Source organism: Sesamum indicum, linkage group LG1 (genome assembly GCF_000512975.1).
Source record: "Sesamum indicum cultivar Zhongzhi No. 13 linkage group LG1, S_indicum_v1.0, whole genome shotgun sequence".
Classification (NCBI taxonomy): domain Eukaryota; kingdom Viridiplantae; phylum Streptophyta; class Magnoliopsida; order Lamiales; family Pedaliaceae; genus Sesamum; species Sesamum indicum.
Genome location: NC_026145.1, coordinates 14902107 through 14930038, shown reverse-complemented (window position 1 = coordinate 14930038; position 27932 = coordinate 14902107). Strand labels below are relative to the sequence as shown.

General features: G+C 35.4%; 6 protein-coding genes and 2 long non-coding RNA genes across 12 annotated transcripts; 4 read left to right on the top strand and 4 right to left on the bottom strand.

Moving 5' to 3' along the window:
• On the top strand, nucleotides 629-4688 carry LOC105168223 (cell division control protein 2 homolog). Of its 3 annotated transcripts, none has more exons than XM_011088220.2 (9): nucleotides 629-687; nucleotides 1343-1403; nucleotides 1498-1682; nucleotides 2102-2222; nucleotides 2795-2968; nucleotides 3503-3663; nucleotides 3735-3810; nucleotides 3959-4033; nucleotides 4297-4688. In XM_011088220.2, the coding sequence occupies exons 2-9, from the start codon at nucleotides 1395-1397 to the stop codon at nucleotides 4384-4386; spliced, it is 891 nt and encodes a 296-aa protein (XP_011086522.1). In that variant the 5' UTR covers nucleotides 629-687; nucleotides 1343-1394; the 3' UTR covers nucleotides 4387-4688. The 3 variants fall into 3 exon arrangements, with proteins under 3 accessions (XP_011086522.1, XP_011086530.1, XP_011086513.1); XM_011088228.2 differs by lacking the exon at nucleotides 629-687 and adding an exon at nucleotides 706-744; XM_011088211.2 differs by lacking the exon at nucleotides 629-687 and adding an exon at nucleotides 758-1225.
• On the bottom strand, nucleotides 6502-7728 carry LOC105169963 (short-chain dehydrogenase reductase ATA1). The gene is made up of 2 exons (XM_020694438.1): nucleotides 7576-7728; nucleotides 6502-7472 (listed from the first exon to the last, which is right to left on the bottom strand). The coding sequence occupies exons 1-2, from the start codon at nucleotides 7632-7634 to the stop codon at nucleotides 6674-6676; spliced, it is 858 nt and encodes a 285-aa protein (XP_020550097.1). The 5' UTR covers nucleotides 7635-7728; the 3' UTR covers nucleotides 6502-6673.
• On the top strand, nucleotides 9643-10282 carry LOC110012116. The gene is made up of 2 exons (XR_002287223.1): nucleotides 9643-10004; nucleotides 10080-10282. It is a non-coding gene; the product is annotated as an uncharacterized LOC110012116 (long non-coding RNA).
• Nucleotides 11135-14169, top strand: LOC105168214. The gene is made up of 5 exons (XM_011088198.2): nucleotides 11135-11372; nucleotides 11473-11522; nucleotides 11685-11790; nucleotides 11956-12014; nucleotides 13829-14169. The coding sequence occupies exons 1-5, from the start codon at nucleotides 11268-11270 to the stop codon at nucleotides 13875-13877; spliced, it is 369 nt and encodes a 122-aa protein (XP_011086500.1). The 5' UTR covers nucleotides 11135-11267; the 3' UTR covers nucleotides 13878-14169.
• LOC105169954 lies at nucleotides 13945-15199 on the bottom strand. Its single transcript, XR_002287224.1, has 2 exons — nucleotides 14984-15199; nucleotides 13945-14506 (listed from the first exon to the last, which is right to left on the bottom strand). It is a non-coding gene; the product is annotated as an uncharacterized LOC105169954 (long non-coding RNA).
• On the top strand, nucleotides 16229-18309 carry LOC105168205. The gene is made up of 4 exons (XM_011088185.2): nucleotides 16229-16387; nucleotides 16525-16578; nucleotides 17761-17830; nucleotides 17916-18309. The coding sequence occupies exons 1-4, from the start codon at nucleotides 16334-16336 to the stop codon at nucleotides 17963-17965; spliced, it is 228 nt and encodes a 75-aa protein (XP_011086487.1). The 5' UTR covers nucleotides 16229-16333; the 3' UTR covers nucleotides 17966-18309.
• On the bottom strand, nucleotides 18585-21827 carry LOC105168194. Of its 2 annotated transcripts, none has more exons than XM_011088173.2 (4): nucleotides 21636-21827; nucleotides 20158-20284; nucleotides 19966-20038; nucleotides 18585-19206 (listed from the first exon to the last, which is right to left on the bottom strand). In XM_011088173.2, the coding sequence occupies exons 1-4, from the start codon at nucleotides 21661-21663 to the stop codon at nucleotides 18940-18942; spliced, it is 495 nt and encodes a 164-aa protein (XP_011086475.1). In that variant the 5' UTR covers nucleotides 21664-21827; the 3' UTR covers nucleotides 18585-18939. The 2 variants fall into 2 exon arrangements, with proteins under 2 accessions (XP_011086475.1, XP_011086465.1); XM_011088163.2 differs by lacking the exon at nucleotides 21636-21827 and adding an exon at nucleotides 21416-21569.
• LOC105168188 (BTB/POZ domain-containing protein At5g17580) lies at nucleotides 23151-25460 on the bottom strand. Of its 2 annotated transcripts, XM_020697062.1 has the most exons (3): nucleotides 25115-25460; nucleotides 24969-25038; nucleotides 23151-24897 (listed from the first exon to the last, which is right to left on the bottom strand). In XM_020697062.1, exons 1-3 carry the CDS (start codon nucleotides 25147-25149, stop codon nucleotides 23317-23319), a joined length of 1686 nt encoding a protein of 561 aa, XP_020552721.1. In that variant the 5' UTR covers nucleotides 25150-25460; the 3' UTR covers nucleotides 23151-23316. The 2 variants fall into 2 exon arrangements, with proteins under 2 accessions (XP_020552721.1, XP_020552720.1); XM_020697061.1 differs by having other exon boundaries at nucleotides 23151-25038; nucleotides 25115-25189.

Genomic DNA, 27932 nt, shown 5'->3' with positions numbered 1-27932 from the left:
AATTTGAAATACTTCAATTTAATTTCAAATAATATTTTGTTGAATACTATTGAAAATAGCATTAGAACCTGAATAGCGATATTATTTGAAAAAAATTCCACACACTAATGAGATTATTGTAGGCTAAAAAAGGTAATTGTTATCTTTAGATCTGACTTGTCTCGTGCTTGACAAATTATATTTTATATAAATTAAATTTAATTGAACCAAAATAATCACATAATAAAAGTAATATACTTATCATGTTAATTTATTCTAACTCCTCAATAATTAAAAAAGTCTAGTGAATTTTACCACAAATAAATTTGAGTAATTGGCAATGCTTCACTCAATTGAGTGAGTTAAATAATAAATCATATACACTGAAGTAAATTTTTTCTATAATGTAATATATTATACTACTCAATATATTTCAAAATAAATAAATATTCATATTTATAAAATTCAAACTCGCAATTTAATTTAAATAAATATTTTATTGTATTAGTTTCATCTGTTATTAACGGGGAAAAACTGCTGCTTCCACGCGTCCATACGTGATTGGTGGTCCTCTCCAGAAGTTTGTTGAGCGCAACAGATTCCCGCTCACAGTTAATCGTCCTTTTCGAACTGAAATTCCCTCCATTTTGGTTTCACATACTTTTCATTCTCCAGTCACCTAACTTACATTTTTCCCCAGCGTTTCATGTAAGCACATTCTGTGTATTTCTGTTGCGCTTCATCTCCAAGTTCTGCAGATTCATGGTTGAGCGTTGAGATTTTGCTATATCAGGCTTTATTTTTCAATTTTGAGTATTTGTGCGGTCTGCGATTGAATTGAATTTCGTTGAATTTCCTCTATTCCTTGTGTGGAATCAGAGGTGGTTTCTAGAGTTGTTTGGACGCGGATTGAGCATATTAGCGTTCTTCATAATCAGTTTCTTGACCGATACGTGATAGTAGTGTTCGGTTGCGCGAAATCAAAATTCTTATTGCAATTTTAGATTTTTGGGGTTTATGTGGTGTTTAAATTTTGTGTCACATGCCGATTGATTTTGTAGATCACGGTTTGGTCTTGTCAATCCTTTCTTACACCCAGTTTTATAGCCAAATTGTGAAATTTGGACTTTCTCGAGTAAATTTTGATGTTCAACCTCAGTACTGACCTTTTTTTTGAGATAGAGGAGAATTAAGGTGGAATATGGATTCAAAAGTTTACCGTCAAAATGGAAGTTGATCTTCAGTGGTTTGTTTGGATTTTTTTTAGAATGTTATACTTTATTTCAATTTTCTATGTAACGACGTACTTGTTTTCCTTTCATATGCTTTTGTCATTGTGTTGTTTTGAATTTCTCTTTTGCAGCTGCTACAATTTTCCTTTTTTCGGGTGTATCAGGTTTGCTAGTTCACATCAAATGGAAAGGGTTAGTATTTTCTATTAACTGATTGCACTTTAAAAACTTTTTGATCCTTATCTTTCTATAACTTTTATGTTTTTGCATTCTTGTCGATATGCAGTATGCGAAACTTCAAGGAATTGGACGTGGTGCCTATGGGGAGGTCTATATGTACAAAGACCTTACCAATGGTGAAACTGTTGCTGTTAAGTGGATTAAGTTTGGTGATAAAGATGAGGGTCTGCCACATGAAGTCTTAAGGGAAATTTCTGTGTTGAAGGAGTTGGATCATGAAAATATCGTCAGGTGATTCTTTCTTATGTATTCTACCACAGATGCTAAGCCTAAGTAAAGAAATTAGCAGTTTATGATTGAGAATTCTGATAACTGAAATAACTGTAAAATGTTTTATCGGTGGTGTCATCCCTTTGTATCTCCTGTTGAATTCTTGTATCTATGCACCAGAACTCCATGAATTATCTGTTATACAACTTAAAATAATTGATAACAACAGATATTTAAGGAACACAGGGGTTTATTAATCCGATTTGATTATCCGATTATAAAATAATATTGAAAACAAGATGCACATACTCTATAAAAGTGTAAAGGTCAATTGTTGTATGCTATACATGTTAATGAGAATTCTTCATACTCATCACTGTCAGATGGACGATTCACACACTAAAGACGAATTAAAATTTGACATGGACTGTGATGAGCAGGTTATTGGATGTGGTCGCTAAAGAGAAAAGCATCTTTCTTGTCTTTGAGTACCTTGACCTTGATCTAGCCAAGTTCATCGAAGATCACTCAACGACTGGAATAGATCCACTTGTGATAAAAGTGGGTAACATCTTTCTGCTACCTGAAGCTATGATTTCGTATATAGGCATTGACATACTTAAATAATGATGTAAAATTATTGAAATCTAGACAAGTAATATAGCGCCTTTTTCAATAAATCTGTTTTAGGTCCCAATGAAATTCATGAGAAATTTACTGGATGCACAAAGCTTTACAGTCCGTAAGTGAGTTTGGATTTGCTTGTCTAGTAATGCCAATATCGTGTACTGCTCCATTTAGGTATACTCTCAGTAATATATCCATTAGAATATTAGGTTACACTTGCAGTTGTTTGCATATATATGTAAACGATAATGCGTTCATGATCAACTTTTTGAATCTAGTGATTTTAGTATTGGTCTTATCATGAAAGAAAAACTTCTTCCTTCAAACATTTTATAAACTTTGGCTCTAATTTAAATTTCTTTGTTGACAGAACTCTTAAAGAAAAAAACAAAATATTGTTTGATTGCCTCATCTACCTTGTCAGCCTGCATTTTAGACCTAGTGTAGGTTGATCACCTGCTTTTATGATAGCACAACACGTGAATTTTCTCATTGTCTTCTTGCAGGGCTTTCTTTTCCAGATTCTTAAAGGTGTATCCTATTGTCACTCTCAAAAGGTTCTGCATCGAGATTTGAAACCTCATAATTTGCTCGTAGATCTTCAAAGCAAAACAGTAAAACTCGCTGATTTTGGCTTAGCCAGGACATTTGACGTTCCTCTTCCAAAGTATACTACTGGAGTATGTTCATATAATCATCACCTGTCTTTCATTTTCAACATTCTGATTATGAATAAGTTATCTCATTCACATTTTAATAATGGATAACGTTTGAGTTCAACTAGACTCGACTTCCAAGGAAGTTCCCTCATGGAATGATTTGCCTTGTGAGAGAAAAGAAGATAGTGACATAATATTCAATAACCCCCACCCCCCGCCCCCACCCCTCGAGCGAGCATGAACTTGTAATGCATTGGATATCTAAAACTTCATCTATATACATAAGCGTATGGTAGGAATAACTGCTTCAGAAGGTGGACTTTATTAAAGTTGATAAAACTTATTGATATTTTATTTTGTCTTCTCAGGGAAAGTAAATGAAAATAAGTTAGTGCTCTACTGTCTAAGGTCTTAACAGGGTGGGAACCTTCTTTACCAAAGAATTACTTAAGCTTCAGACTTATTAAATGTGAGAACATAACTAGATCATTTTGCTAGAAACTAAGATCTTATGTGAAAAAGCCTGATATAACATTTGCATCTCCTGGTGTGCAGATAGCAACTCTTGAATATAAAGCACCTGAAGTCCTGCTTGGTATGCGGTACTCTAGTACAGTTGATATATGGTCTGTGGGTTGTATATTTGCTAAAATGGTGACAAGGCATGGCCTGTTTTCTGGGGTGTCTTGTACTTCACTGATGTCTCAGATACTCAGGTTAAAATTTAGTTGAGTGAATTTTACCACTTGTCTTCATAGTGTTTGCTGATTTGGACCATTTTCTGAAGCATTTTTCCTCTGCCAAATGAGAGAGACTGGCCAGGAGTAACATCAGCTATACCCAAACTTATGGAAATGGAAACAGTAAGAGCAAGTTGACACAAATCACAGTATTCTTAAGATTCTAATTTAATCACTTGGTTTGAGATGTGATATACTTCAGAACTTATCGAACTCCTTTCTTTTCCTCTACGTACTAAATGCACTTACCTTTCCTTCTTGCTGCAAACAGTACCCCTCCGAACCCAACATGGTCCTCGCAGATCTTGTTCGAGGCCTGGACAGAGAAGGAATTGACCTTCTCTCTGTAAGTTTGAGTATTTTCTTTTCTTGTTGAAACTTGCAATTTCAAACTCTGCTGTGGAGTAGTAAGGAATACATAATAGTTTGAAATCTTTTATGGTACCCTAGTAATCAGACCAGAGATCAACGTTGCCTTCTGTTCAAAGTTACTCATGAATGAAATTCACTGCTATATCAATAAGAGTTCCAAGTCTAGCACTGTGAATTGGTGTTGATAGATATCATGCTTGTACCTTATCTTGATACAAGTATCTGCTCTTTTTGCAGAGAATGCTCTGCATGAATCCCAAAAGAAGAATTACTGCTTATGATGCGCTGAAGCATCCGTACTTCAAAGATCTCCAAGGGAATCGTTGATCCGATTTTGGTGGATGGACTGGTTTCTTCCTGTGTGTTGTATAGTAAGTGCATCCCTCAATCATAATGTGAAAAACCTCAGCTTTGAGATGAAATAGAATTGAGTTGTGGATCCTTTCTCAACGTCAACACTGAATAACCAGGGGGCGGTGGTTTTTACAAGTAGCCGTGGTTGTAACTACATTTCACTTGCCTTGAAAATACATACATTACAATTTGAGGGTTTGAACTTGAAATGTAGTATTTGCAAGTAGTTCTTGATTAAAATGCATTCTGAAATTTCTTCACCTTAATTGTCTAATCTTTCGGGTAGAATAATGTTTGGTATGTTTAAAAAATACTACTTTAATCCTTATATTTTTTTCTTCTCCTCTATATTACACTTGGATCTTACTAAATTTCAAAATATTCTTTGTCCATACATTGCATCGATGTATATTTGTAACATAAAAAAAAAAATCAAACTTGTTGTACTTAATTATAATGTATCTTTATATAATTATTAGAGTATATTACATTTTCCCATTAGGATTATGTCAATTTTGTTTTTTTATTTTTGATATTTAGTTTTTTTTTTTTTGCAACTTAATATTTCAATATTGTGAAATTTGCAAGTTACCGTATGTATGACCATTTTTCAGTTAAATTTTTTGGAGTGTATGCGTGATATTTAAGGACAATTTAATATTTTAAATGTCACATGCGTACTATATGTAATATTTTTTAAGTAGAATTAATGTTTGCTAAAAAAATAATTAAAAATGGTAGCTTACAAAATTAAAAAAATTAAGACAATAAATTAACACAATAAAATAAACAACAAAATATAAAAACGAACATAATTTGAAATAACAAAATATATTATATCCTTATACTACAATCCGATATTATAGAATTCAAACGAAATATACAGATCTACAAATAACAGTAACAGATTAAACGAGTAGAGAAAGGGGCTGGCTCAGAAACCCAAATCTAAAAAAGAAAACCCATTGCCACTAAGGCCGACAACCACACATCGGTTGCTAAAATCGAAAACTCGCCACCAAGGTCAATCCACAAAGGACTACAAAAAGAACCTCAGAACAATATCCAAATGAACCACCGAGGATTAGTGACATAGACGCATTAGTTATCCGCTAAGGAAAAGCTCACAGTGAACCCTTTCTTGTTCAGCTTACAGTGAACCCATAACTTATACTGTTTGTGATTTTGGTCTCATTGTTTTACCCCTCACCATATTTAGTCCCATAAGTGTCCAAAAAATTACAATTTACATCCCACTCACATTTGCCGATAGATTCTTCTGAAGGATGCACGTGCTCTGTTAACTTAATCAACATTTGACTGCAATAGTGTGGAAATTGCAATACGTCCCGCAACTTACACTATTTTTTGTCCCATTTTAGTAAAAGTTGTGGGATGTAAATTATAATTTTCCACACCGTTGCAGTAAAACGTTGGTTAAGTTAATAGATTACGTGCTTTGCACGTGCTCCTTCCAACAAGAATTTAACGAAAAATGTGAGTGAGGCGTAGATTGAAAATTTTTTGACACTTAAAAGACTAAATGTGGTGAAAATTAAAAACAATGGGACTAAAATCGTAAGTTGTGAGACATAAATTACAATAGATGAGAAAAAGAAAAGAACGGCGGAGGAAGAAACCGAGAAGAAAGAGAGAGATCTAGGTAAGAGACAAGGAGAGAGATGAAATAGGATTTCATCTGCATAAGAGGAGAGAAAATAAATACAAAAGAGAGCTGGGTCGAGTAATGACCGGGTAGGAGGAATTGGGCTAAGCCAATGGAATGGCTAAGGCATCAAGAAATTGGGCAGCCATCCAGGTGTGTGGGCTTTTGGTGGTGTGGATTGAGCCTTTTAATTTCAATTAGATCATGGACCACATTTTTTCAACAGTGTGTTATGTATCAGCGACTTTGGTGGCTGGATATAGATTTCTTCCTATGTATAGTAAGTTAGTAACTGCATCCATGAAATGAAGTGTGAATTTTTTCAGCTCCAGAAAAAGAAGAATCCTTGTAATTTACTTTCTTCCATAAGATGAAATAAATTAATGATTTGTGGACTATATCTCATTTGTATGAACTCCAGATACGAACAATGAGTTGGTAGCTCCTTTGAATTGCATGGGCATCAGCAAGTAGAATGCTTCCATATATTACATTATTTTGAAGCAGAACAAATGAATCCATAACAGACGATAGTAATCCATATATCTGGATTTTGAGATGCATTGATACACTTATTTCTGTTCTTATTGGCATTTAACCTTGGTATATGACACTTAACTGATTGTTAGCACAAGTATAGCCCCCATCTATGATTAGATTATGCCCTGTTATGAATCCTGCATCATCGCTGGCCAGAAACAGCACCGCTTCAGCAACATCCTCCAACCTCCCACCCCTCCCCCGCAGAAGACTCCCCCTCTCCCCTACTATCTTACTCACATCTTCTGGCTGCAGGTCTGGATTCCCAAGAACCTTTCTGTAGGCACTCATCAGTATCTCGGTCGGTACCCCGTGTGGGGACACACAATTCACGCGAATCCCGTGTACTCCCAGCTCACATGCAGTGCTCCTGGCCAGTCCAAGAATGGCCTCTTTGGACAATGTGTAAGAATGGGACGCCAAGCCCCCCATGATGGCTGCCGAGCTTGACGAACATATGATACTCCCAGAGTTCTTCCCCTTGATCATAGCACGTGCAGCATGCTTGATCCCGTGCACGATTCCATTCAGATTTACAGCGACAAGGGCCATCAAATGTTCCATTTTGAGGTTGGTGATGCTCCCCCCTGGACCAGGTACCCCAGCGTTGTTGAACATGATGTCGAGCCGTCCTTTCCAGTCGATAGCAAGCTGGACTGCGCGTTCAACATCGTGTTCAACTGATACATCACAGTGCACATACCGGCCTCCGATGGAATCGGCTAGTTTTGCCCCAGGTTCGTCCAGTATGTCAGCGATGATAACATGGGCTCCATTTTCAGCAAACACTTGAGCGGTGGCTGCTCCGATCCCCCTTGCTCCACCGGTTATGACTGCAACTTTTCCTAATAGTCTTGTTGAAGCAGACGAAGGAACAGCAAAGATGAAGACATAAATGCATCAGAAAGTTGTTGTAAAAGATTCAAATAGTATTAGCGATGATGTATTTTACAAACCTCTTTGAGAGTAGATTGCGAGCAACATCACCTGTGCTGCCACCACCACCTGAATCCATTTGATTTGCAGAGATGATTTTGCTGCAATTCTTGCAGTATATAAATAGCTGATTCTTGTTTGGGAAATGGCTGATTGTTTATGGTTGCACACTCTTTTCATTCACACAACTAATCTCTAGCTAACTGCAAAGGTTGCTGCAATGTTTTAGGCATTGGTGTAAAGATAATTTGTAGGTAGTAACAAGATACCTATTTGCGTTGCATGAAATTTGTGCATATATGCTACTATTAATTTTAAACTATAAACCTAAAATTTGATCGAACATAGATTCAAGTAGAGTAATAAGTTGTTGAAGTCGATCTTAATGTTGTTGGAAAAATGTCTGCAACTTTTCCAAAATTAGTATGCAAGTGTGGAATCAAAATAAAATGTTAATGTAATCTTCTTTCCATTTTGCTCTGTTATTTCTCCTACTTACCTTTCAATTCAATCCCCTCTAAATTAATTCACACATGCAGTTTAAAATTTGTGTGTTCCAGAACAAACTGCCTTCACTATCCCATGAAGAAATGAAGTCACGGGATAAGGAGAAACTCTTCAAAATATAGCTAAAATGAAGTCACGGAATAAGGAAAAACTCTTCACAATATTGCTAATTCTCACGTTGATGGCTCCTCCAAATATCCATGCAATAATATTCATGTGATAAACGATTTAAGAATAATCATATATTAGATAGGGTGATGAGGATAAATTATACAACTCCTGATCGATAGCTTCATCAATATAACTATATATGCTTTTCTCAAATCTTTTGGTAGTAACTCTCTCTCTCTCTATATATATATATATATATATATATACATATTCTCCAAAATCTGCTCTCCTTTTTACGTTGAAAATGGTTATTAGACGAACAAAGACAAAGAGCGTGAAAATGAATAAAATTTCATTTCATCTCATAAAATATTTCTTCAGTACATATGTATGTGTATGTTTGTCAATTTTTTTCTAAAATACCTTTACTATTATAAAATATCATATAATAATTAATATCAATTTTATTTATTACATTTTCTATTACATACACACACATATATATATACCACTTTTTACAAATCATATCTATCAATTATCATCGTTACACCATTTATCGATCCCACATATAATTAATTTCTTCATTTTTCCAAGCAATATAATTAGTGTATATATATAAAATGAATGCATGCATGGCTAGGGTTTAATGACTTTGGAGGATCACTGAAGCCATCCTTACATCATAGCAGAAAATCTGCGTCCCCCCTCCAAAATATATATATTTACAATCTTTTTCGCTTCAAAAAGAAAAAAAGGGAAAGTATAAGTAATCTTTTTATAATATTATAAATGAGCAAATTACCTCTTATGAAAGAACAAATAGCAATTTTTTATATATTTTTTAAAATACAACAATTTACCTCTCCATGTTTTTAAAAATGAAATATATCTACTTAAACAGGGAGGTAAATTGCTTCAATTTAAAAAGTTTAAAGAGGTAAATTTGTTATATTTTTTTTTATAGAGGATAATTTGCTCATTTTCAATATCATAAGAGTGTAAAATGTTATTCACACTGAGAAAAAGAAGTGAAATTACCAAACCCTATATTTCAGATGTAAAATTACAAGCAACCATGGTAAGCTATATCTATACAAAATTTGCAACTCTTGTTGAACAAAATAACCAAGAAAAAATTAGTAATCAATATAACATATATGGCATATTTTAATTTCGGGCCGGAGAAAGAACGTACGAAGAAATTAATTAGTGAAGGCAAAAAAGAAAGAAATTTAAGCATCAAGAAAAGAATTTCCTTTTCTAGCTAAGACTAACAATTTAATGATGTCTTCTCTTAATTATCTAACCTACAAACATTTAAGCATGCATGTACATGCACACACACACACACACACAGATATATATATATATAACATATATGAATATATTTATATAATATATCATGACTGTGATCATCCATTTATCAGTACTCCCATGTTGCAGTGATCATGATCATCTTGGAAACCCGTTTTTTTGTTTTTTAGGGGGGAGGAAAAAATGGAAATGAAAATTATTTGGCAATTGAACCTGACAGACAATACAATCACAATCCCAATTCATTGATGAGAAAACCTTACCAATACAAATGAAAAAATTACCCTGGCTAAGATATGAAGGAATGTCCTGAGTAATTAATCAGACAGAGTATGTTAATGGCATCTCGGGTTCCTTGGAGGTGCCCGCGTAGGGATTTGCTCCGCCGCCGCTCTGTTGACTACTCTGCATGGCGGCTGAGGTCGTGTTCATGGTGGTTTGTCGTCTGGAGATCTGGCGGACGTCTGCCGGAGCGGCTCTACGGCGGTAGGAGCCCTTGATGCAGGAGTAGAGATAGGTGAGAAGCCAGAAGATCCAGGGGGAGCCGATGAGGATAAAGGGGTAGGAGCCCTTGATGCAAGGCAGGAGTTAGGTGAGAAGCCAGAAGATCCAGGGGGAGCCGATGAGGATAAAGGCGGCAATGGGGTACCAGGGCCTTGAGCTCGACGGTACGAAGACGTAGAAAATGAGGAACGCCCCGCCGGCGGTTACGCAGAGGCAGAAGAAGGAAAAGACTAACGGAACCCTGAAATCTCCTTCCTTTTCATCCTCCATTAATGATCTTTCACACCAATCCGGGCCACCTTATCAGACCTTGACTTGGATCCAGCCCTCTCTCTCTTTCTCTCTCTCTTTTCCCCAATTATTTACAATTTTTGTTTCTCTCTCTATACGTATATCTGGCGCCCTTTGTTTCTTGTCTCTGATTTGGAGCTGCATTCAAGAATCAATGGCGTAATTTTCTTAATTGGTGCAAATTATCACTGGTGATGATTACCTGATGATCCTCCTCACTGCCTCTCTCTCTATCTCTGCAATTGATTCCTGTCTTGATTTCTCTGTCTAGGGTTGATAGCTTCAGAGAGCCAGGGAAGGATAAGAAGACGGGGGAAACGCCTCCAAAACTGGTGGGTGGTACGTACTTTCTGGTTTTTTCCTTCTTTTTTCTTTTTAATTAAATGCAAAAACTTTTAATTAAATATATATATAAAAAATACTCAATATATTTTATTTGACTTTATAATAAATTAGAAAATCAGAAAGTATATTACCTTAATCCATCCTTTTTGGTACTATCTCACATATTAATTAGAAAGTATATTTCTTAATGGGGTCCCTCATATTTAGAAAATTACATCTTACACCCTTATCATTTATTATTTTTTATTCAACTATTTGATGATTATATAGGCCACCTTTGAAATTTAATGCATATAATTTCCTAAAGATTTTTAAATTAAAGACACCTTCAGTAATATTTATTTTAACCCTTTACAAAATCATTATTTTAATAAAAATGATAAATTTTAAATTTATAAAATGGCTCTAAGAATTTGATTATTTTCATACAAACTTATTTAGTTTATACTTATCTTAAAGATGTTTCTAACTAGTCCTAAAATTTTACAAAATCCAACTCCCAAACGCGCATGTAGTAGAAGAGCGTTTTCAGCCGACAACAGATAATTGGTATCCCCTCAGATAAGAAAGCGACACCGAGACAAAACAGTCAGTTGTCTTGTAGGTAAATCGGAAAGGCAAAATCAAGAAAGAATTTGAGATGATTGCCTCCACAAATTTTCGAAAATCAGTTTTGGTAATCGTTTGGGCTGTGTTTTCACTGTGTTCTCATGAAGTTCTGGCCAAGTCTCGAGTCCCAATCTCTGTAAGTAGTAATTTTCCTTTATTTTTTTTCTGAAAAGGTATGAGCTTTTGTAATTTACAAAGAATTTGATACAAACCCTTTTTGCTGTTATTTGTTAAAGGAGGCAGAGATTCGCCAAAAGAAAAATGACTGCTATGCGGACATTGAAAGGTATTAGTTTCGCGTTTTTATAGATTTTCTTTCATGAATTTTGTCTAAGCTTTTACTGTTTGATTTCTTTCTGAGAAGGGATTGCATTTTTGCTGGGTGATTCTTTATTTTGTTCCTAACTGATTGTTGATGTGATGGGCTTTTGCAATGATTGCCATGAAGTGGATTATGGGGTCAGCAATGCAAGTCTTCAATTATAGCTAAGGAGAATTGTGCTTTAAGATGCCTCTCGCCTGTTTGTTATGAGCTCATCTACGAGAGTGATCCAGTGAGGATCTTAACTAAACCATACAACTAGTATTTCATTATGATATCTTATGAGGCAACCACAAAATTTTGCACATATGGTGTAAAAAGCCGCTCGTTTTATGCTTTTGGTGACAATTCATTTTGTTCTGAGCCTATGTTATTTTTTGTTTTGTTGAATTTTTAGTTGGAAGAAGGGGAGAAAGATTACTCCCGTAGTTCAGAGTACAAGTACTGCATGCACAGGTAAAATGACTTAGTGCTGAACTAGTATCCAAAATGTTATTGTCACATTATATGATGTCCTTTCTCTGGAAGTTCTGCTGGCTGTTCGGGATATGGAACTATGTTAACATTGTGTTTTACGGAATTTTTTCAATTGCTATAGCATATGTGATGATGTGTTGTCTTTCCTTTGCTTATGAAGATGTGCTTATATGATGCAATTTTGAAATAATGTCCTCTATCTATTATCTTTGAATATGAAGAATGTCGAAAATACGAGGTTAAATATTTTTCTATCTTTTGGGTTTTATAGTACTTAGAGCTCACAGATTCTTGCACAGGCTGTAGCTTATGTAAAGGATGAGTATGTCAGAAGTATGTACATGTTCCAATAATCCAGTTTTGTGCTATATTCCTTTCAAAGATATGGTATAATGGAGTTCAATCGTAAGTCTGGCCCCTTCAACTACTTAACACAGTCCATAATTGAGTGGACTATGGATACTCTTTTATGTGGACTGTTTATCTTGGGAGCAGATAGCAAATCAGGAACGATATATTATATAACGAGTTCCTGGAATTTATTCTTACTATAATCTTTTGTATTATAATGTTAATGTGGTAGTGGGAAATGATAAGATATTATATTCAGTGACAAGATACTGATGTATGAAGAATAGTTGCTCAATTATGCGACCCTCATGTTTTATCAGGCAATTGTCGTGCCTCACTGCCTCCTAAACATTAATGATACGAGTAGATTTGAAATACTTTTGTTATGTGCATGAAGAGGAAAAATGTCGGATTACTAGAAAGAGATGGAAGCATGTGCAATTAAGTCATCTGAGGAGATTTAAAATTTTATATTTCAGATACCTTTCTCTTATTGCTATTATGTACTGTTTGAGATTAATAGCCCAATGGAAATTTGATAAAAGTTATTAATGTCATTATTTTAAAGGTGGAACCTAATTTGCCTTTTGTATCCTGCTTCAAATGGTCTACATATTCAGCTTTTTCCTAGTTCTAGGTGCATTTGGATTTGAGGGAAGGATTTGGATAAAGAATTTCAAATGACTTCCAACAAAACATAGTTCAAAATTAGAATAAAAGGATTTAAAATTCTTTAAATTTAGAATTATTCAAACAAATTAAAAAAATTTGTTATTAAGGATTTGAAATATGTAACTTCAAATCATTCAATTTAAATCCAACCTAAGATAAAGTGGAACTGTATTTGGATGCTTGCTGCACTTGGTCATATCTAGTTGCAAAACTTGTTCTGATATAGTCTATTAAACATTTTCTTCAGAGAGTTTTCATATGGATAATTGTGAAAGAGAATAATCAATAGATTTTCAGAACACGATCTGAATGAAGAGGTGTTGCCATCTAAAATTAACCATGTGAAGCTGCAAATTTAGGCTAGTTATATGACCGCAGGGGTATCATGTGTCTGATGTTGGCATGCATGGCAGTAGATTGCCCTATAGCCGCCATGTACTCCATTACTTCTATCCACAATGGATAATGTGGATGAATGCAAGGTAATTGACCATTGTCTACGGCCTCAGTCATTTGGCATTTACTTATGCTATTTTGCCTCCTCTTCTCTTCTTTCCTGACCTCTGAGATCCTCACAGTGATAGGTTATCCACTGTTTAAACAGGTCTTTGACATCACCACTTTCCGTCTCTCATATAATTTGTATTATATTTTTATACCGATACAGACAAAGCTTTCATCTTTGATTAGCTGTTTTTGGTTTGTGGTTGTTTATCTTGCCAGTAAATCATGGTGTTGGTGTATAATATTCCTGACTTTCATCATGGCAGGGTCTCTCTTGGAGAAAGCCTAGACGGTGTTAAAGGTTCCTTTGGCTAGCAGCTTACAACTTGAATACATTGTTGCATAATAGGCAGAAATGTCGGGACGCAATTTGCCTTCATACTACCTTAGAACTCGGCCTCAGATCAACTTAGACAACTATTTTGAGGAATGTTCCCCCCTTAAGGCTCAAAGGACCTGAGTTTATCTTTGAGGTTGTGTCTATTTGTTTGATTTTGATACGTTTCATCTTTTGTGTTCTCCGTGTTGCACACTAATGATTGTATTTCAAAGATGTAAATTGACTAATCAGAACAGACAGATTTGTCAGATAACAACTTCCATACCATATTTGTTTTTGAAACACTGCTAATGGCTGAGAAAGAAAGAATCATTACAAGGTAAATCTATAGGAGGGGAGAAAATCATGAAGAAAGTTACTGATGCACTTCAGTATCTGACGTTCACATATGCAACAAACAGTTAAGGCAAAGTAATGAAAGGTGGGCAGAATCAAACCTGCACGGAGTTCACCACTTCTATCACTAGTTTCTCCAGATCAGGTGAGCTTTGTAGAAGACCTGCTATCCCAGGGAGCTCGTTTTCTAGCGAGGTTGATTGAACTGTCAGTTGTTTGCATTTGAACAATGGATAAGGCCTAGCTAACATTCCAATATTAACAATGCCTGAAATAAAGACAATCAGTAAAAAGATATGATCGTCATAAGAGCATACAGTTACCGTTGCCCCATCCTAACATACTTATGAGGCAATGTGAAGTTTGGAACCAATTTTTTACAAGCCTACTAATTTTTATGAGAGACCTGCAAACAAATATTGATACCGCTATTCTAGTCAAACTCTGATGATGGACTCTATTACTTAGAATTCGACGGACATAATGAGAATGAGTATTTCTTTCGTCCAATACTAAAGCATCATATAAACACCACACTGAATGCCTTCTGTTGGAAATGTAGATGCTCAAATAAAGATCAAACAAGCATGCCGACTTGGGGTGTATGTTTTGCATCTAGATTTACAGTCATGACTTTGAGTGAAGAAATGAGCCAAGTGTTTATGTTCAAATCCACAATTTACACTTCCATAAAACATTTATAGAATGATCATGTCAGAAAATCGATTTATGAAAATCTACATACCTGACTGAAGAATGTCACAAGTACTAGGTCCTCAACTTGGTGTACTTTCAAGTACTTTAATGGCCAAATCCAGCGACAAGGCATCCACATTACCTTCGTGGGCAATACGTGCAAAAGTGAGCTTAGCGTAAACTAAGGAGGACATGGCAATCAGATGACATTCAGTACCTACAAATTCCCCAAGGATCTTTAATTCTTGAAGCCAAGGAGCATTAATTTCTAACAAAGCATCATTGGGATTGCCGCGGGCATCGACCACTGTAAGTTTCTTCAAATTAGGAGGCGTAATATTGAGGCAACGATGCTTATAAAAGCATCCAAAATCAAGTTATCCAGCACAAGGCAACCCGATAAGATGTTTGCTATCTCATTGTCATTGATAAGCACGGACGTCAAGGACAAACTCTTGAGCGAAAACCAACGCACCTGTCCTAAAATCATGAATTTACAATTCGTTAATTCCAACTGCTGCAGGGACAAGCTGCTGTAAAACCATAGCGGAAGGCAGTAATTGAACTCAACCCAATCCAACTTGAGGCATTCAGCATTTTCCATCCAAACATTTTGAAGCCATCCCTCGATCAGCCTGTCAGCACAATAATCGTAACACATGCGAAGCGAGAATTTCTTGATTTTGGGACTAGAACATTTATTCAAGGTGCGATCAACAAAGGAAATGAAGCGTTTTAGTTCCCTACAGGGTTTCTAACATCAGAGTAAAACGTGATGTTACAACAAGAGTTCAGAGGTACTTCCATCTCATACATAGAACACCTGTTCTGCCGGCGTCTTTCACGGGCAGAACAGAGCATTTCAATTAATATCGCATCAGGCAACTCAATTATTCGATCTGGGCTTTCTTCTCTGTCGTCCTTTCTGCGGGTCTTCTCTCTTTTGTGTACCGATTCTTGAAAACTGATGTTGCCGCTACCGCCACTGCTGACGTTTTCTTCTCCAATGGCTCTATCCCTTTCCTTTTAATGTGGAAAACAAACAAAGGGGTAATTTTGTTTACGGATCAAACTCCATGTCTCATCTTCAAGCCAGAAGAATTACTGAAACTGTGGCGCTACTGGATTTCTTGTACATTTCTTGAATGCAGTTGAAAGTGGAAACGGTTAAGAAGGACGTGGATTAGAATTTAGAATAAAGAGCGGGCAGTCATAAGAGACAATAACGAATAGGACATATTCAAATACTTAGAGAGAGAGAGAGAGAGAGAGAGAGAGAGAGGAGACCAATGAGGAAAATTATAAAATAAAATCGTATCATAAATCCTATAAATTCGTAGTCGCTGACAAAACCCTTTCTTGGGCTCTTTGTTTCTTCGTGCCCAGTAAGCAAACAAGAATGTCTGCGACGACCCCGTCAAAGTCGCCATCCTCCTCAGATCTTCTCAAGCAGGTTATTATTAAATTCATTCTCCTCTCTATGAATTATTTTTGTTTGCCTGCTGCAAGAACTAATTTTCTGTCTTTCTCTCTGTGTGTGTGCTGGTGCTTGATGAAATTATTAATGGGTTGTAGTGGTGGAATTGACAGGTGAGAAGTCATGAGGTTGCTATAGCTGAGCTCAATAATCTTTCTTCCACTCGGGTACTGAGTCTGTTTCTTTGCATTTAACAATTCTTGCTGGAAATCATATCAGCAGTTTATATAATTTTTACCTTAAGAAACTGAGTGACCCGCACAGCATGGGGTTCTTGCTTTTAACCCTGGAGACTAATTTAACCAGCTCAATTGGTTAGTGAAGTTATATAATGATACTTTCATGAGATTGAGTTCGTATGTATAGCCGCCATGTGATTTGTGGTTTACGGGAACTTGTAACTTGTTCATAGTAACTTAGATATGGGTATTTTCTGCTATGCTCTTCTTATGACAGTTTTCAGATCTTCAATTGTTTCTTTTTCATCTATTGAAAAGATAAAATTGTGGTTTCGGTGTACTTATTGGTGATTATGATGATGAGATGTCTTTTGAAAGAGATGAAGTTTACTTTTTGGTGATTATGATGGGATGTCTTTTGAATGAGATGAAGTTTGAAGCAGAGTGTATAGTATTTGGCTTCATAGACTTCTACTGTTATGTATGGTAGGGCAAGATGGTTCAGGTCCTTAGATTTGTGTTATGTATTAATGATAGTGTGGAACAGGAAGCAGCAATTAGTAAACGAGGAGAATGATATTTGCACAAAGACGTTCATTGCCGACTGCTAAAGTCCTCATTTTGATCTGAAATATAGTCTGGAATCCCAGGCATAAAATTGATACTTTGTATTAGCAGCTAGTGGATATTTGAAGTGTCCGTATGAATTCATAATTGTTTGTGTTGAATGATTGGCCTAAATCTAGTTTCTTGTGTTTGGCCGAGTTTTATATTGTTTTGGCCCTCCCACCTTTAGAGAGAGAGGGAGATCGATGGCTCTTGGTGGCCCTCTTAGTACTGGGAACTGCTTATTTCCTATTAACTTTTCTTGAATTGGTTGATTTCAAGGTCTGCACCTACTGTCCTTGTGTCTAATTATCATTTATCATTATTGGCACTCACTCGTCAATCCCTGATACTTAGTCTTCATCTCAACACTTCTGCTTATTGAAAGTTAATAAACTCAATTTCTAAATGATTCAAAATTGGATATATAGGACTATTCGTGCAGCATGATCTCTTGCATCAATTTGTAGACAGTTCGTGTCATGCGATAATTGTCACAGTATCTTTTGTATGAAAGGGGACTGTCTTATGATACACTAATAGTTTGACCATTGCTTCACGCAGGCTGTCTACCAAAGAAATGGGAATCTATTTTTCCGAACAACTGTTCAGAAAGCAACAGCACTTGAACAGAGTAAGCTTGTCCTTGGGTGCTGTGTTTTGTCTTCTTTTTGTATATTTTTGAGTATTATGACTGTATTTTGTTAATTTGTCGGCAGAACAATTGGCTGCTGCCAAAGCTAAGCTGCAAAAGCTGACTTCATCTTGATCGCCACCACCATTTCCAGGATGACTCAGGTTCTGGTGCAATGTTCAGATGGAGAGGTGCTGTATAATAAACTTCCCTACAACCAATTCAAGATTGATGTATCTCCCAACATTTGAACTGTTTTCAACACACCATTCCAGCTATCTGTGTCTAGTATTAGCTGTATTATGAACATCAGGGATTTTTAACAGTGATCATATGAATGCCAAAATGTTCAAGTACTCTGTTAGTGCCGTCACTTGAGTGATTATGTCTACCGTATTTGTAATATGATCTCAGGGGGTTTTCAGCTATGGTGAACCGAGTACTTAAATTAGTGCAAGAATTTTATTTGGATCATTACACTGGCACTTGTAGAGATATTACAAATTATCAATTTTGCAAAGATTACACTGCATTTTATAGTTGTAGTTTACATAAAATTTTGCATGAGCAATGAAGAATCTAAAATGTAAAATATGACCATAAGCGCCTGTAGAATGTTCAAAATTAAGGAATCATTTTATAATATGCTCAAACCTTATATGAACCCAATTCGATTTAGTCTTGATGTGGTTAAGATTCATAACTTTTTTGCCCAACAGAAATGATTATCTGATAAATTACAGCAAGAAGGGACTGAACTTGGAACCTAGTGTTTCCATGGACACCAGACATGCTAAGGCAGTGAATGGTGAAAACACAGGCAAAGACCACAACAGAAACTGGGACACAAGCCACTTTTGACAAGAGAGATTCTCCATCACTGTGTAGTACTACAGCAGAAAAATCATACTTACATGTTATTCAGAACAGAAATTTAAAGCTATGAAGGCAACAATAACTTCGACAAATTGCCAACTTAAACACATTATTTACTTAGGATCCTGCATTGTTTTATTAAGCACCAGGAAGCAACGTATTGATCAGCCAATCCTACTAGCATGAAAACAAGCAGCCATCTTTACATAACAAAGTCGAAAGAATTTGAGTCTTTATGACCTCTCAGCACCTTGTTGAAATGCAACGATAACAAGGGTCACGAGGGATGCATAGACTGAATTGGGTATTTTCTGCACCACTTTGCCGACACCTGGGACATTCTCCGTTGTCCTTTTTGTCAGCAAGGCCACTGTTGGAGCAACAGCCAGAGTAAGGATCAATCCCTGACTCACTGTGAAAAATGTGTCCTTTGTTAGCCGGCGGATGAACTTTACAAATTCTTCGCGGTCCAGTTCACCATCAAGGTTTATATCACTCTCCTGCACAAAGAAAAGAAGTTGCATAACAAGTAGTAGAGATGGTGAAACTTTGGGAACTGTAGGATCAAGAATAAAGTTACACAGGAGTGCATACATTGTTGTGATAACAAGTACTATGCAGACAGTAATGAGTTGTAATTCTAGAATATAGATAACATAGTGGTTATGCTTGGTGATTTATTGAATCCAAAACCCAAATTATCTCATATATATGTGTGGAAAGCTCACAAACAGAACAATTCTGTCCATTAACATACAGCACCTTTTTATCATTTTCCGATTGTTGCAATTTAGCATCACTGGCATTTAATTCTGTTTCCTAACGAGAAGGCTTGCTGAAACTACTTGGACGGGATATCAATCTTCAACAGTGGCAGAAATAAAATAAGACTTTGTTGTCTTCCATAAAGTTGTCCTGTGTTAGGAAAGGTGCGCGTGCGCGCACACACACACACACACACACACAAAGGACTTAAGCTTGTCTGTCATGTATGATTATGTCATGTCAGCTTTTAGAAGATAAAGGAAAATGACACAGATAGATCTTTGATTCTGTTAAAATCGTTGAGGAACAGAAATACAACTTCGTGAAGACAAATAGTTAGGACAAGAAACTTGCATGAAAACATAACTAGCTATTGATAGTGCCCAATCCAGTGAGATTTTTGCCAAACGAGTAGCAGATCAGCATACCTTATAAGTAAAATACTGAAATCATACCTTTTTTCTAGTAAACATAATGGATGTTGTATTACATACCTGCATCAGATTCTTAATTTCCTCCTTTGAAGGGGGGTCAAAATGAGGACCAGGTAAACGCTTATTAAGATCACTGCAAAGATGGAAATATTTTCAGGAATCCAGAAACAAACCTAAATAGTTCAGGTAATGCATTAGTAAGTTAAGTGAAATATAAATGGATATGGAGCACATGTAGGTGAAATTTCTTACTTGTAAACAAGTAACACAGCAATATAGAGCTCTTCAAATGTCAGATTAGTCTTTCCAGTATCACTCTTGACACGATTAAAAATTTTGTTGCTAATCATTTGTATCTGTCTTTCTTTCCATTCCTTCCCTGAACAAAAGGTAAGCATGTAATATTAAATATTATATACCAAAAAAAATTTATAAACATTCACATTCGGCAGCAGGATTAGTTGAATTAATCACATGAATTAAGACTTAAAAACTAAAAGAAACTTCTATCAACTCAGGGTAGCAGAGTATCTTTCTGCAAGCAAAAAATTCGTATATTCAAGCCTGGCATGATGCACAACATCAATACAAGCCAACTCATTAGCAATAAATAAATTATCCAAGAAACCAAAGCTTAACAAAATTTGTCATTCGGTCTTTCAAGCGCAGACATTCCTAGAATGGCATTGAATTTACTAATCAGAAATCTCTTTCCACGAACCTACTACCGAAGTTTTTCTGTCAAATACTCGAACTGCTAAAGAAATCACTTGAAACTCAAATGAGAGTGTGAGGACAACATATCCATTTCACTTTCTGAAGTATGCATGCCAGATTGATGGTTCATTTTTCCTACCAAAACTAGGTCCTTTATGCGAACCACATAGTGGGGAAAAAAAATGTTCAACTTTCGACATTATCCGTATGCAATCCACAACTATCTATTATCCACACGTGAACGCAGCTCGTAAATGCATAGCAGGCTTACAACCTAGAAACAAATATCTTTTATGGAATTTTGTGACCAAACGGAAAGAATGTTTTCCGCGACCACATCATACCAAACAAATTCTTATTTCAAAATTCCAACTGATTTAAGAAAACTGCAAGGTCCTTCTTGCACACTAAGCCGGCTACCTGTACTTGGAGACTGAATTGCACATGCAACAACACTCAAAAGCATTATTCGTTTTGTATGAAAAAAATAATAAAAACTAATGAAGCAATTATAATTAAAATTATTCAAGGTCACTTTTTTTACCATGAAGCTCTTCAAAATATACACACACACGCACACACATATCATACTGTTTTGGCTTTGGCGGACTGTAAATTAACCCTCTTGGAACAAGACTCTCCACATATAAAGAACAATGAAATTTCCAGGCATCCATTGAAAATACATGTGTGGCCCAAATATTCAACCAAGATACAAGAATCAAGAAATTCCAATTTTACAAAGCTTAATAAATCTATGGATTGAAAGGTGAAATCCCACGAAGAACTTTACCTCGTACACCCAAAAGCACAAAGGACAAACTATTCGAACACTTAAAAAACCAACTTGACATCGCGGAGTCAAGCTTAAGAAGGATTGTGAAACACGCATAGAGAAAACATGAAACCCCATCATTGTAGATGCCAAAACAGTATTTCTTGAATCAAAGACGTTTTTTCCTTTTTGCATATAGAAATAAAGAGAGTTGGTCGAATTTAAAGAAAATTAATACCTTGAACTTTTTCAAGAATTTGTCCCATGGCTCTGGAGGTCTTGCTGTTTTGGGGGGTGAGTGTATACTCAATAATGCATAATCATCGGGAAAAGTTAAAAGTTGAATGGATTTTATGGATTCGACTGAGCAAACGGGTGCTTAGGATCTAATCCACGTGATCTTGGAGATTACGAGGCGGGGTTCAAATAAATAAATGTAAATTTTTCCATTTTTCTATTGACAAATGAAATTGAGATACTTGTCAAGTAAACGTAAAGAACTTAAACTCCAAACTGTTGGATGACAGTGACTACAAATTCAGAAATTTTGTTGGGTGTTGGAAAGACGCAACAAACTACTCCCATTTATTTATGACGACAATCATGCGATTATTTAAAAGAATACAATGTATTTGGATAAAAGAAGTCGATGGGATTTTATTATTATTATAGGATAATTACATTTCCCTATTACGAAACTTTATGTAATTAAATATAAATTTTTTATAGTATAAAAAATTACATTTAGTACTCCCCAAATTTTATTTTCGTTTAATAAATAAGTCTCTCTATTAGTCAAATCCATTAAATTTATTGATATTAATAAAAAAAATTGAATGAAAATTGATACCTACTCTTGATTGATGAAAAACTGCCTTATTTCAGCCAAATAATTTTTTTGGACTAAACTACCCTTGTAATAATGAAAATATACCTCATCATTTGTATTAATGCGTGAAAACGTATAAGGATAATTTGGTTACAAAATAACTTATTTGACCTACTATAAATCGTTAATAAGTTAATTGAGCGTAAAAATAGAACTTTTTTTTGTTAATATAAGCAAATTCAGTGAATTTTGGTTAATAGATGAACTTATTTATTAGACGGAAACAAATATCATGGGTGTTAAATGTAATTTCTCAAATTACAGAAAATTTACGTGTAATTACACCAAATTTCAGGATAGGAGAGCGTGATTATCCCTATTATTATTATTATTATTATTATATCTAGATCCCTTACTTAATTTTCGCTCCTAAATAAACGATGATCTAATCTTCGACTATATTTCAGTTTTGTATTTTTTGATGATAGAGAAAAAAATAGCGATATGGGTATTCATACTATTTGATTAATTTAGGAAAGTTATCATTATTGACCTTTTTATCTTGATTTTCGTTAGTCAGAGTTTAAATCGAGTAGCTTTTTAGGGGTAATTCAGTAATCTCTATTATTATCATTGTCCCAATCATTCACTGGTTAATTGCATTAACGTGAGTTGTGTGTTTTAATTAAATTTCGATTTTGATGATGTGATTTATGCCACTTTATTTGATGCATATCAGCATAGTTTGTGGGGTGTAAGGCCTACCTTAGTACCAAAAGGCATCCTTAGTACTATGAGAAAATTGGTCTAAAACATGAAACCAAACAAGGCCTAAAGTGAGTGTTGGCATTGTCATCTTCTGAAATTCATCATTTACCAAATAAGTGTGGTGTGGAATGACAGAATTGATTCATGGGATGTTGAGATTAAGGTTGTCACACACATCATCACATCATTACTGCTGCAAATTCAAACTCAAAGTCAGTAGAAAAAGTGAAACATAATCATGAGACAGAGTTGTCATGGAACATAATTTGATCCTAAATTCTTGGTTTCTGACTTGTCTTGAACTGATGAGGAAGCTCTTCTTCTATCCGGGGTGCACTTTCTTCTTCTTTACATGGCAATTGCAATCATGCATGCTTGTCATACACCCCAATTTCCTCTTCATTTCTTTCCACATGCTCATTTTCTGCCTTCTCACACTCCCTCTCTCTATCTCTCGCCTCATCACATGACATTCTCTCTCAAGCTCCCACACTTTACTTCCCATCTTCTCTATCTCGGCTCTCACTTCTTCCTCCCTCTTCCTGTCTCCCTCTTCCTCCTCCACCTTCAGCAACCGGCTTTCGGGACCTTGGACTTCTTTGGGAATACTCTCTCTTAGCTTCAACTGTGACATAAATAGAACTTGCACGACAACACGTATAGGCAGCCGTTCGTTCTGTGCAGCGTGTTCGCATGCTTCGTCAGACAGCTTATTGCAATCCAAAACCCTGCACAGCTCATCTCGTTCCGATTCTGTCAAATGCCTGTGCTTGTCCAGGTAGATGTCGATGGCTCTGTATAATCCATCTGATGATCTCTGAGTCCCTGTTGATGCTGCAACCGACATATCAGCAAGTGCTATAAATGTGCTGATCTTCAGATCTATGTCAACAGAGATTTCTGCCAAGAATTCATCGATAAGTTCTGCCACTGAATTTAGCCCACACGGGTCTGGACCGGTGTAGTTGCAGTAGAAGTTTTTCAATATCCTCCTCACACACTCGGTGTCGTACTTCTCATCCTTCGCGTATCCTTGGGAAGGTATTAAGAGATCGTTAACCGATGCCTGGTCTAACTGCTTCCCGATTCTGGTCTCCAGCCCATTTTTACATTCAGCATTTGCATCCAGGGCGACCGCAAATTGCAGCATTTCAAACAGAAACTTGCAGGGAACTATGCCTCTTTGATTAGGGAGAAGTTTAACCAAAGCTTCAACCATCTCCCTTTGCGAATTCCTCTTGTAGTTTGGCGTATCGTCTCCTACTTTATCGTTGGAAAATAACCATGTCTTTGCATATTGACACAGATTTGCAACCACGTATTCTTGTGGAACGTTGCGCTGAACCATTGCTTGGATTATAGGTGCATAAAGTCTCAAGGAGAGTGTACTTAAATCTTCGGATTTCCAGTTGATATCGAAAAGCTTCCTCCTGGCATTTGGCCTATAAGCATTCTCATTCTCATCACTATCATCATCAGAGATTGAATTCTTGATTGGCTCTCCGAGTAGACGTGGATCATCGAGTACCTTTGAGATAATAGATTCCACACAGTAATCAACCAGGCCAAGTTGTACAGCTTGTTGAAGAACATTCTCTGCACTCTTAAGAGCTTTGATGGAATTGTTCCAGCTAGGAATAATGTGGTGCTCGAAGAACAAGAGGGCCGTGTTGATTAGATTGTTAGGACAATGGCTTTCAGTCATTCCAAGGTATTGAGCAACGCAAGCAACACGAACAACGTTTTCTGTCGACAGGTTGATCTCAAAGCCGTGGCAGAATCTTCCCACAAGCTCCATCGACTCTTGATCAGCAGGGATATCGCGGAGTTGAAGGGAGAGATCGTCATGAGGGCTCTTTTGCAATAGCTTTGCTATCTTTGCTGACTTGAGGGCCAGAAGTTCCTGAGATGAAACTCGACAATTATCAGTCAACTCAGCATGTATAACAACATTTCTTGTAAGGTTATTTCTACCTTGTCCAATGTGAAAATCGAACCGCAAAGATGAAGCTGGAGTTCTGATGTTAATTTCGACCTCGGTCTCCTGAACAACAGGAGGCTATGTAAAGAGGGTTGATGAAGTTAAAAACGAAAGCTTTGAGGTAAGCAGTTGTACATACCATGTAGGACATTCTATTCCTTTTCTGGCTGCCATCTCATCTTATCAGTTTCAGGATGCTGCAACTCAATATGCATCACAGACAAATATGCTACGTCAGAAATGATGAAAAACATATGTAAATCTTACACACAACACAGAGTACTCAAAATTCTCGCAAGAATGCACCTGCCCGAACCCAATTAATTACAGAACACGTTCGACGTGATTCAATTGTAAATTAGTTGGATGCACATATAATAAATACACTTATCATATAACTGATTCGGATTCGATGGCTTGGCATTTTGAACAACTGTACATACCTTATTATGGTGATTGCGATGGGAAAAAATGGGAGAAGTGTGAAGTTGCTGAATGGAAGAAGAATAGTGATTTCAAGAATGTGGTTTAAAGAAGTTGGATTTGGGAAGAGTGGATGTATATTTTGAACGAGTCTAATAGCCGTTGTTGTGAGTTGTTGAGATTATCTGAGATTCAAATGGGATACTTCATGATCTTTGAATATTTGCATAGTCCTTGCCCGAATTTTAAGCTCAAATGCAAATTATCCCATGTATTATTAAAAACATTTAAAAAAGTATATAAACATAAAATATTTTTTTTAAATGAAGTAATTTATTTTTTGAAGGAGATATTGTATTTCATGCGTTTTATTTACAAGTTTAATCGATTTTTAAGAATAAATTATTATTTATTTATATATATATAATATATTACATACAATATCATATATATATATACTATATAAAATAATATATATTTTCATTAATATATATTTATATTAACAAAATTAAATCCCAACCCCCTCCTCCCCGGCATTGCCGCCCATCGCTCCACTTTCCCCAGTCACCCTCCTCTCATCCCCCACCCATTTTTCCATTGCCGTCCCTCCTCTCTAAACCTAGTCGCCATCGTCCTCCCTGTCGCCTCTTTCCCCTTTCTCTATATATAATTAATTATTATTTATTATAATTTTTATTCTGATTTGTATATATATATATATATATATATATTAGATAAATAGACAATTTTAAATATACACGGATAATTTGATTACATATTTAGTAGTTAAATTTAAATTTTGGATTCAAATTAGATGCAACTGTACTTGAATAAGGTCATAAATATAATTTTACAATTAATTTTTTTAAAAAAATAATAAAGAAAGACTAAATGCGTATATTACATGAGAGCGTGTGAAGTGATAAATTACTATATTTTAAAAGGAGTAAATTATAACGATTTTCGCTAAAGTTTGACAAGTTCTGATTTGATATATATATATATATATATTAGATAAATAGACAATTTTAAATATACACGGATAATTTGATTACATATTTAGTAGTTAAATTTAAATTTTGGATTCAAATTAGATGCAACTGTACTTGAATAAGGTCATAAATATAATTTTACAATTAATTTTTTTAAAATAATAATAAAGAAAGACTAAATGCGTATATTACATGAGAGCGTGTGAAGTGATAAATTACTATATTTTAAAAGGAGTAAATTATAACGATTTTCGCTAAAGTTTGACAAGATTACGAATACCCCATTATTATTTGAAAAATTACAAATACCTCTCTAATATTTGATAAAATTATGTAATTCTTAGATGAAAGTATGAAATTATCAACTTTGTCCTTACAGTATATTTTTTATTTTTTTAAAAAAAATTAAAAACTTATAAAAAAATCAAACGGGGTGGATGGAAGAATTTTAAAAATTATAAAAAATTATTCGCTTAGTTCATAAAAAAATTTAAAAAATTATAATTTTTAATTCGAAAAGGCATTTTAGTCAGTTTACCACAAAAAATGGATGAAAACCTAAGGATTAGACTAATTGTTAGACGATTATTAAAAGTATAAAAATATTTATAATTTTTTAAATAACAAGAGGTAATTGTAATTATGCTAAATTTCGGAGAAGGTGGTTTTATTTTACTCTATTAGAAAATACAAAAGAGTAAAATAGCATTTTATTATTCACGGGGTTTTTTAAATCATTTCGAATAACATAATAGGTGATTTGCATCGAACCCTGAATTTTAGGTTAGTTTTATCAACGGATATCCTGCAAAGAGATTTTTCTTTCTTTTTTCTCTGGAAGGGATTCAGCAACGAGATTGATAAAGCAAATGATGTACTTTTCTTCTTTTTCTTTCACAAGTTAATGCATCTTTGTAAGTTTCTTTCTCATCCGCGCAGCTACATTTTCACTCTTTCTTTGTTATGCTTTTGTCTGTTCATAATGATGTCATTAGATGGTTTATGGCCCCAAGAAATGATAAGAAGTTCCTCCATTGCTTTGCCTTCGGTTACGTCTTTTTGCAATCTTAGCATATACGGATTGTGTTTTTAACTTTTTATGGTGTTTACGGCGATCAGTTGAAGATATCTGGAAATTGTTTGTGGAAATTCCTCACAGGGGCTAGGTTTCTTGGACCTTGTTGATTCAAAGGGTCTGGAGGAGAGTCCTCAAACGGACTTGGCTTCTTGGACTTTGTTGATGCAAAGGGTATGCAGACAACAGGTTTCTTTAGAAAGTGTTAGTAGTGTTTGTTGACGTGTGAAGCTTGTACCAGAAATCCAATTGGAAGGTAATGCTTTTTTCGCTTTCTACATCTAATAAGCCAGTGATTTTACGTTCGGCAGGAAGTTGCAAGAATATTTACATCGTCGTTGCATGAGTTTGTCGCGTTTCTTGATTGAGTGCATTTGTCAAAAGATTGTATTTTCTTTTGATTCAAAGATATTGGACTGGAAATTTTCAGCTATTTATTTCTCCATTTCCAACTCTATCTAATGATG

Coding starts and splice junctions, on each gene's coding strand:
- LOC105168214 (XM_011088198.2), top strand. CDS start 11,268: ATGATTGCCTCCACAAATTTTCGAAAATCAGTTTTGGTAATCGTTTGG. Junction 11,373..11,472: donor AGTCTCGAGTCCCAATCTCT/GTAAGTAGTAAT, acceptor TATTTGTTAAAG/GAGGCAGAGATTCGCCAAAA. Junction 12,015..13,828: donor TACAAGTACTGCATGCACAG/GTAAAATGACTT, acceptor TCATCATGGCAG/GGTCTCTCTTGGAGAAAGCC.
- LOC105168194 (XM_011088163.2), bottom strand. CDS start 21,476: ATGTCAAGTTGGTTTTTTAAGTGTTCGAATAGTTTGTCCTTTGTGCTT. Junction 20,039..20,157: donor GCTGTGTTACTTGTTTACAA/GTAAGAAATTTC, acceptor CCATCTTTGCAG/TGATCTTAATAAGCGTTTAC. Junction 19,207..19,965: donor AAATTAAGAATCTGATGCAG/GTATGTAATACA, acceptor TTCTTTGTGCAG/GAGAGTGATATAAACCTTGA.
- LOC105168205 (XM_011088185.2), top strand. CDS start 16,334: ATGTCTGCGACGACCCCGTCAAAGTCGCCATCCTCCTCAGATCTTCTC. Junction 16,388..16,524: donor CCTCAGATCTTCTCAAGCAG/GTTATTATTAAA, acceptor TGGAATTGACAG/GTGAGAAGTCATGAGGTTGC. Junction 16,579..17,760: donor ATAATCTTTCTTCCACTCGG/GTACTGAGTCTG, acceptor TGCTTCACGCAG/GCTGTCTACCAAAGAAATGG.
- LOC105168223 (XM_011088211.2), top strand. CDS start 1,206: ATGGAAGTTGATCTTCAGTG. Junction 3,811..3,958: donor AACTTATGGAAATGGAAACA/GTAAGAGCAAGT, acceptor TGCTGCAAACAG/TACCCCTCCGAACCCAACAT. Junction 4,034..4,296: donor AAGGAATTGACCTTCTCTCT/GTAAGTTTGAGT, acceptor CTCTTTTTGCAG/AGAATGCTCTGCATGAATCC.
- LOC105169963 (XM_020694438.1), bottom strand. CDS start 7,634: ATGGATTCAGGTGGTGGTGGCAGCACAGGTGATGTTGCTCGCAATCTA. Junction 7,473..7,575: donor CGCAATCTACTCTCAAAGAG/GTTTGTAAAATA, acceptor TGCTTCAACAAG/ACTATTAGGAAAAGTTGCAG.